Source organism: Poecilia reticulata, linkage group LG5, assembly GCF_000633615.1.
Source record: "Poecilia reticulata strain Guanapo linkage group LG5, Guppy_female_1.0+MT, whole genome shotgun sequence".
Classification (NCBI taxonomy): domain Eukaryota; kingdom Metazoa; phylum Chordata; class Actinopteri; order Cyprinodontiformes; family Poeciliidae; genus Poecilia; species Poecilia reticulata.
In genome coordinates, this window is record NC_024335.1 from 7,551,250 (window position 1) to 7,560,644 (window position 9,395).

At 35.7% G+C, this 9,395-nt stretch overlaps 1 protein-coding gene across 1 annotated transcript in view; it reads right to left on the reverse strand.

Moving 5' to 3' along the window:
- Positions 1-2,086, reverse strand: part of poc1a (POC1 centriolar protein A) — a 29,376-nt gene extending 27,290 nt beyond the window's left edge. Inside the window, exon 1 of the mRNA XM_008408517.2 lies at positions 1,892-2,086. Within this exon, the coding sequence (XP_008406739.1) occupies positions 1,892-1,906 (15 nt within the window). The 5' untranslated portion in view covers positions 1,907-2,086. The remainder of the gene's footprint in view (positions 1-1,891) is intronic.
- Positions 2,087-9,395: the final 7,309 nt, after the last annotated feature.

Consider the following 9,395-nt stretch of genomic DNA (forward strand, 5'->3'; position numbering starts at 1 on the left):
ACACCAAATTCTCACAAGGTAAATACTTCTTCAATTTTGACTGATTATGCTAAAAGACGTTTATAAAAAGGGATTATAATACCTATACTCCCTTCGATGTATTCAACAATTAACGTAAGATTATGTAAACATTTACTAATCTGAGGTGAAGAACAGATTAACCAATAGAAACTCTTAAGTGGTAAGCAGCAACTAATGAGGTGTTTTACAAAAAGTGGTGGGCCAGATGTAAGATTTTTCCCTGTAAAATTATATTAAGAAATGCAGCTATACAAGAACATAAAAACAATAATAAATCTTGTTGCTAAAATTTTATATAAACACACACAACACTGATCATTGCAGTTGGAATCAGGAACACTTCTATGTGTATCTAAAAGCTGCAAATGTTTTATTGGTCTTAAAAGACCTTAAAGTATGCAATAAAAATTTTCCCCAATTTAACTTTTAAGTCCTGGAATTTTAATTTCTCTTCCAAGATTCAGTCAGATTTTGTAAAAATGTCATGGATATCCACATCTACCAGTTAATACATTTGAAATATTTTAGAGAGGCCGATCCAGATAGTAAAAACAGAGCAAATATACAAATAAACATAGTAGCCAAAAGGCAGTAGATGCAAACATTACATTGCACAGAGATGCTGCTATCGCATACAAACTATTGTCCAGTTTCCTGAAGCCCAAAGAAAACTTTGTGCAATTTTGTATTATTAGAGCCAAAGTCTTCATATTTTTCTTCAAGCAGCTGAACATGAATAAAGAAAATTAGCTGAGTAAATCGTGAACAGTGGGAACATTACAGGAAGCACTCATTTGACTTTCACCTGCCCATTTTGGAAGCTTAAGTTTCTAAATGCATCCTGAAAAGCCATCCCGGGTTGTTTGATGTTGGATTTGCTGTGATTACACCACAGGTTAGCTGCATACACAGACGTGCAATACGATCTACACATGGTCATTTAACATCATCTGAGCATTTCTAAAATATACTTACCAACATATTAACCTGTATGCACAACTTGGAAACATCTTGTGCACATTACTCTAAACTCATAAATAATTTCTTATGACATGTCCAAACTAATTTACTTGGGTTACCACATCAAAAAGATGGTTTGCTCATCATGACATTTTTAGTTTGTCATCCATCTTAGTTGTAGTAACCATAACACCTTTCAGGGTTCAACATGATGTCATAACTGGCCACCATAACAAGCAGACAAGTGTTGCAACTCAACATTTGATATCAATCTGATCAAATCATACAGTCTTAAAATCAATTAGGACTCCTTCAGTCTCTGCTCTGCTCCTACATAGCTAATTCAAATGGTCCAACTACCTCCTTAGTATGTTAAGACCTGCTAATGAACCATAATTTGAGGTGTTTTGAACCAGGCAAAGAACTAAACATGCAGGGTACTTGAAGACTTTCTTTGGACACCACTGATATATATGTTTTACATGTGTTTTAAGTTGAAGGTATGGTATGTTTAAAGACATTACAACAGTTTCCAGTCTAAATTGTATCTCAACTGCACAATTTAGTGCAACATTGATATAAACTTACATGTCTGTAAGTTGTACTCGGTTAAAACGCAGTTTATGCAGTTTTGTTGGAAAAGTGACACTCGTATATTGTTACATATTGGTCGAATATTTTTTAACATACTGTGTGACACATTCACACCTATTGTAGGACGAAACAATCTGACAATTTAAAAATATCAACTAATGTTTAAGTAAATATGATAAAGTAAAGTGTGCTCAACAAGAGGCTCGCTTATAAACAACCTTTCACTTTACCCGAAAAACTATATTACAAATATGAAAGTCATTTCATCTCCGTTGCTCTAGTAGAAAGTGCAAAACAGCCAAACAGCCAAACTCACCAATGCAGAAGTCATTTTTGATTTTGTTGAAGGCACACACTGGATAAGACTTGTTCCTGTTACTTAAATGTCTAAAGGTTAACGCAACTTTAATTTGCTTGAAATAATCAGATGTCTCACACCGTTAGCTCTTCGGTTTGCTAACATTAGCTGAAAGCTAGTCGCTAGTTGCTAACAACAACACTTTCAGTTTACGCGCCGCGATTGGGCGCTGAGGCCGTTGGTCAGCGCTCTTAAAGGAGACACCCAACAGTAAGGTACTTTTAAGTCTAAAATTTCATTAAAATTTGTTCAGCAACCAGAATAACATAAATTAGATAAAAAATAAAACCTTTTCGCACCATTTTTAACAGTTTTAACCAGACAATAAATGTAAATTTTATCACTGAAACGTCTAGCAACTTTTGGCCACCAGGTGTCATCAGTAGCTCATTAAAGTTTCTTAAGAAATGGGACCCTTATTGTGAAGCTTGATGTACTTCCTTAATTTTTACATTTCATTGACCGGGATCTCACAGGAAGACGTGGGATGGATTGCGTATTGTAAAAGGAAGAACAAAAACATAATATTGACACATTTGGAAATATGCAACTCACTTCAACTTCATTAAAAAAAGGAACAAGTCCATTATTCAATAAAAAAGAAACTCAAATTTGAGTTATTTTTAACAAAGACTGCTAACGATACATTGTACTTGCAAATGCACAATTGTCATATCAGTCGTGCCAGTTTTTTAAAAAAATGTTTTATAAATATGAGGTTAAACTAGCAGAGATACTGGAAGATGAAATAAAGTTTATACCTTTTTACATCACAGTAGTCACACTCTTACTCTTCAGGTAGTGGGCTTATTCTATTTAAGAGAAATAACTGGTGTTGCATACATACAAATTTTAAATATAAAACATATATTTATATAATTGGATCCATAACAACAACAAGTCACAAAGTAACATTAGTCAATATAGGACAAGTTACTTGGAAGAGTAAAGGCTTTGTAACGATTATTTTTTTCTAATACAAAAAACTATTAAAAGATTTGAGACAATATTTGTAATTTGGGAAGCTTTTTAAAAAAGTATATCTCTGTATGACGTTATGTCTAGCAGCGGGTAGTTCAAATGGGATCTTTTTACTCCAACATATGATTTACCTAGATCCGCTTGTGGGCTGTTAAAGCCGTAAGGTTGATTCGTCACATAGCAAACAAGACTTGCCACAAATGCTTTCAGAAGTCACACTTTTTAAACTGTGTTTATGTGGATTTACTGACTGTAATTAGGTTGGTTTTGCCTTATTTATTATTTTTAGAATCTTATCTCAAAAATACCCAACATGCCTTCTGCTAACCCGGGAGCCATTTTACCCAAATGATTTTTACAAACTCATAACATTAGGCCATTATTAGCTTGCATGCAAGGGATGTGACACATTATTTAACTCAAACGCATGTTTTATAATTGCAATTGCCCAGAAATAAGGTATTTTTATAATATTGATCATCATAGTTTCCTACTAAGTTCTTTCCGCTCCACCTACAGACCATATCACATGGTCAGTGATTCAATTTCTTGACTATTGAACTCCTCTAAATTTCTGCCATTAAGATAGTTATTAATACACCAATCGACGTCACATTCATTCAGTTGCAGCAAAGTGGACAGGCTCCAGATAATCTGTATGAGACACACCTATAGGTTAATCTTTTGCAGCTAAGTAGTTCCTATCAGACCTCTGGAATGCTTAACATGAAACTTTGCTGAGAAGGAAGTTGGAAGCGAATGAACTGGAATCCTTCCTCTCACAGTAGCCATAAAGAAGTGTTTGTCTCTGTCCTTATTTTGGCCCATGTTCATGAACCTATTTCCGTTTGCAGCAGGGGAGGATGTTCTAGAAAGTTTTATCAGTAGTAGTTCTTGACTCATTTATTGATGCTGCTTCCAAAAACTTCCATTCTTATCTTCCCAGTTCAGTTTACTTTCTCTGGGGCTTCTGTGATTTTAATTATCCCTGCATGGCTATTTTGTTTTCTATACTGTAAAATGAACATTTATAGTATGCAAAAGCTGTTAGCATACATAAATGTTGTAGCTGAGAGTATAGGCTGTTTTTTTCCTACATATATTATTAGTTACAGGAGTAAAACTTTCCATATCCTTCTTCCTGGGTTTTTTAAAAGCATGTTTTAACTGTATGATTTCCTTTCAAGTCAAAAAGCCTTCAAACGCCTCATTGTTTCACAGTTTTAAGACCTGAATCCTACAGTCAAAACAATGCTGGACTGCAGTAGTGGTTTATATTTAGTTACAACAATGTGTTTCATGAATGAGGAAATACAAATACCTCTGAGCTCAGCTGGAGAGGGCTGTGAACATGATCTGTTGCACTGCTTTGTGGTTTTCTTTTCTAGCATTAACTGGAAAGAACCAACATACTTGAAAAATAAACAAAACAAAATTTTCAGAGGTTTGATTTTACTTGAAGCTCAGAGTATTTATTTGACGGTTCAAACAAAGAGTCGTTTGTGAGAACGGTTGCCTCCCAGCTCGAAGGTCCTGAGTTCAAATCCCAGTTGCAGCCTTTCTGTGCGAACTTTGGTATGCTCATTCTGTGCCTGTGTGGGTTTTCTCCCACCATCCAATGACATGTAAAGGAAACTTGCCACTCAAAATTGGCCTTAGTTATGATTGTGTGGTCGTTTGCCTCTGTGGCAGCCTGTACAGAGTGCATCCTGGCTGCCTCTTACCTAATGATTAATGGAGAAACCAGTCCCCCCATGTCCCTCTATTGATTGGGTAACTGTAGCAAATTGATGGATATTTTAGAAAATAAATAATAATAATAATAATAATAATAATAATAAAAACATATTCTAGGTTTCTATAATGAGCTTTATTTTAGGTCCAAAGTGTCTACTCAGCAGAGATCAGGGTGGAGTATTAGGTTTGATGCCAAAGGCTCCTGTTCCTCGCTCACCTATGACATGAGTGCCCTCAGTCACACTCTTATGTAATGTCAGAGTTCACAGCAGGGAACAATGAAAGGTTTGCTTACCTGACTGTGCATTTATGTACAATTGTATGTTTCCCTAATGATTTTGTCCACAAATCTTGACGAGGTCAACAAACTTATGCTAGTATTATTGATCCATATATGCTGTTTGTATTGAGTTTTGCTGTAATATGCCAGAAACATTCACTTTGTGTTGATATCTGCTGTTAGAATATTTCCCATGTGGCCTTGAAATTCACAGCTATGATTGGCTGCTTTGCACGAACAGATCAACCTTTGGAGATCTGAAAGGGGAATACAAAAAAACTGCTAACTCATTGCCACATTTTACAACCTAAAACAATGGTTCTCTGTACAGAGAAGCAACCACAGCCAGCTACCATAAAAACAGACTCCATATCTACTAAACCCAATTAGCTGCATCTGGTCAACATCAAGCAGAACAGGGGGTTTCTAAGCAGGCCAATCCTGCACGCTTGTTTTACTTCTCCTCAATGCAAGCTAAAATCATGCTGGTGTTCTGCTGAGTTAATTTCTGTTTTGTCTGAAGTTAAGGAGATTGATTTTCCCATATCTAAGCAACTGAAAGTGATCAGAGACTATAGGAAGCAAGGAAAAAGTTTATCCAGTTTTGCCCGTTGTAATATTAAAAAAATATACAAAAATCTCACCTGATCTCATCTAAAAATTAGACCACATTTTTTAACGTGCTTGTGAGAGTATTGTTTTTTTTGTTAGAAAACTGCAACAAGTCTATTAAAGCGCTCCAACTGATGTGGCACAGAGCTCTTATAAAAGCCAAAGAAAAAGAGCATGATATTTTCACATATGTCTTAATTACCAATTTCAGAAGCATCTTTAAAAAGTTGAAGTACAATCTCTTCTGACAAAGATGGTTCCATGGAGCTAAGGGCCTTTCGATAGTCCACAAAGAGAACATCTCTTTAATCTCTTTTCTTTCTCAATCCCACTATTTGTGCCACGAGTTTCACACTCTTGCTATTTCTAGTTCAGATTTAGGTCACTAACATACATAGTTATTTAAATCAACTGCTTTATCTACATAGAAAAACAAATGTGTGCATGAAAAAAATATGTATTTATTTTGATGTATGTTGGTGTAAAATGATCATATTTGCATATCAGAAAATTCCGTTTTTTAGGTTAAAGAAGTGACTTCGTGCAATTTCTCAGCTCTTTCAATTATACACCAACTAGATCAGACATCAGAACATTTTTATAGGATTAAATAAGAAATGTGTCACTGTAGGAATAAATCTTATATATCCAGTATGCAGTCAAACCTACAAGTCATGTTGTGTTAAAGCAAGCCAATCAATCATGTTTGACCCAGATTTGGGTTGGAGACAGTACCCAAATAGTAGTTCTTCATTTGTGATTGCCAACTTTAATGAATTTGACGTTTTTTCGTCCAGTGGACTTTTCTGCGATCACAGGAAAATAGTTAATTTTCTCTTGCTCTCTACGTCGCTCTATCTTGAATTGTTTTTGGGAGTTGGCCCCATGCTGTAAAAGCTAAACCTGTCCCAGTCCCAGTTTTTTATAACAGTTCAAGGAAGAATTGTCCCAGTGAACACGTCTTTATACAGGTGCAGGGGATGCATTTGTGAACTGCCTGAGTGACCACTTTGCATCATAAAGTACTCATTGTTACTACTATTAACACAGATAAGCAATTTCTGAATCATTTATTCGGTGACATATATGCGGTTCATTCCAGTAAAATGAAGACAGCCATAAACAAGGGCCGTCCCATTTATGTTTACTGCCGGAACGTGAGGTTGAAGGTTTAGTGGCTTTCTGTTGTTTACTGGAAAGCCTTTTATCTGCAAGAAGAACAACAACACAGTGACAGAAACAAAGTGAAGTCATGATGCTATTCATTTATATTGTCTCACCACCTGCAAAGTTAACAGAGGACTTATAAAGTGCAGTATAATGGTTTTAGCAGGATGTCTTTGGTTGCAGTGTTTTTTAATCTGAAGGTCTACAATCTCAAAGAAACAGGAGTGTTTCTGTTGGCCTGAAGACAGGAAAAGGAACGCCTGGATGGCCTGAGAGTGGCTCTTATCTGCTCATCAGAGTTTGGAGTCACGCACACAAACATACAGTATGTACTGAGAATGTAACAGAGCTCTGTCTGTCCCAAAAACACAAAGCGGGGAAAACTTATAAGCTTTAAATCTTAAAACGATGAAAATAGGTGTTGCTACCATTTTGGCTCAACAAATAAACAAGTTTGGAAATAAAGACATCGCAACATGGTAAGGGAAATTACAGCAACTGCTGCCAAGATAACATAAGAGTCTTCAGGAAGGAGCCTCCTTTATGGCATGTTTCTTTTTAGACATCCTTGTTCCTCGTTTGACTTCTTGAGATGACATTAAGCTCTGAGTCACATGCTGGACAGTGAGACGTTGCAACAACTGCAAATAACTGTGAAAATTAAGAGATCCCCTTTCCAAGTAAAAGCACCAAAAATGCAAACTGTTTTATTCAGTTTGTCTATGTTAATGTATGCCCTTCCCTACCAAATAAACCTTTAAATAATAATAATAATAATAATAATAATAATAATAATAATAATAATAATAATAATAATAATAATAACAATACCACATTGTGGCTTCGTCCACCCAAAGTTTTTTTCAACTGAAGACAAGAGACATGAAAGGCAAAGGAGGAGCAGGAATGTCCAGCTGGGGAGCCGGGAAAATGGGCCAGTCTGTGTCCATCATCAAATCTTAAGTTTCTTGTCTGTTTTTCATCCTCCCAATCTTCCTCCATCAGACTTTTAAGGTTCTTGGCTGTCTAACTGAAACCTAATTACATTTATTTTTCAGTGACGTCCTGATAAGTCCCTAATTACATTATAGGCTTAAATCAAACTCTCAGTTCAGCTCGGGACTAAGGGAAAACCAGGGGATGCACAGTGAATGTGGAAATAATAGTCAAGCAAGCATGAAAGTCAGACCTGCAAGATGAAGCATCGAATCCAAATTTCACATTATAAGTACTTTTTGTGTCAATCGTTTGATTTAATATTTTGTAGATTTGAACTGGAATTTAATCTGCAGTATTTTAGGTTATATCTTCACCAGCTTTACACATCTAGACAATGGCACAAATTTGCTTTTGTAGAAACTCATTCAATTGCCGCTTAGGTTTTTACGTTTATGGTTGTTGTCTTGTTGGAAAATATAAACTTCCTCCACCTCGGTCTCATGTCATTTGGAGTGTCCAATGTATTTTCTTTAAAAATTAAATTGGGTTTATTTCCATCAATATTCCCATCAGTTCTGGCCAGCTTTCTCACACCATAATGCTGCCACCAACATTTTATTTTATTTTTCTTACTGCTAGACCTTTCATCTGTTTAGATAATGTATTGATGCATATTTGAGATGCTTAAAATTCATTCAAACTTAACACGGGAAGTCTGGTCTTCAACAGATGCTCGGTTGAATTTCGGATCTGAAACTTTGGTTTTATCTTTTGCCTCATTGCTGCTGATGATGGCTGATCATTCACCCCATTCACATGTGATTTGCTCTATTTACTCTGACCAGCTTCCCTGTCTATGCTAAAGAAACACAATTGCAAAGAATGATGCTGCTATCACCTTCTTTTACAGTTAGGATAGTGAGTTCCCAACAATATGGTAAAATCTGAATAAAGCAGTATAAAGTTTGTTGTTTCAATTTGAAAAAATTGTGGAGTTCAACGGGTATCAATGTATTCTAATTATTTGAAGAATATCTTTACATTTTGCAAATTATCCATGCTCCAAGTTGTGTAGAAAGCCGACGGGTGACATGACTGTCTCTCCTTCATTGAGCTATGCAGGCTTTGTGGTTAGTGTTTTGCACTGATCGTAGTTTCAATCATCTGATTTAACGTTCCAGTAAGCATAAGAGGAAATGGTTGCAATATTTTCACAGAATTTGAAGTGGACTATCAAACCCTGTCTGTGTGGTTTCCAGTCAACTATTAATATAATTTCCTCTCATGGGCAGGCCAGCAGGTAATTAGTCAACACAAAGCAGCAAAGGTGAGTACAGGTTCTGTAAAAAGGCTTAAAGACAGTGGCTTCAATATCAAGCAATTGCCGTATAATTGCATGCAATTATCCTAAAATACACCTGCCTTTAATGTGAAGTTTATCTGTGAAGATGTAAAACAAATAAATAAATCTTTTCAGGTTTTAAAAAGATTCCATAAAAATAGTCCAAATCAACAATAACACCGATGATTAGGACAAATAAAGTCAAACTCGTAAATGATGCTGCAAACATAACACACCCGTATGATTCAGCAGGTTGTACCAACGTCAGAAAAAATAACTCTTGTTCCATCTTGTCTTTTTCATTACTCTCAAGTGAGCTTTGCCCATATATTTACAATGGAGTTTTCTAAAATGTTAGACAGACTGAGGAAAGTGTGTTTTAAATGAAAACTGCTATATATATA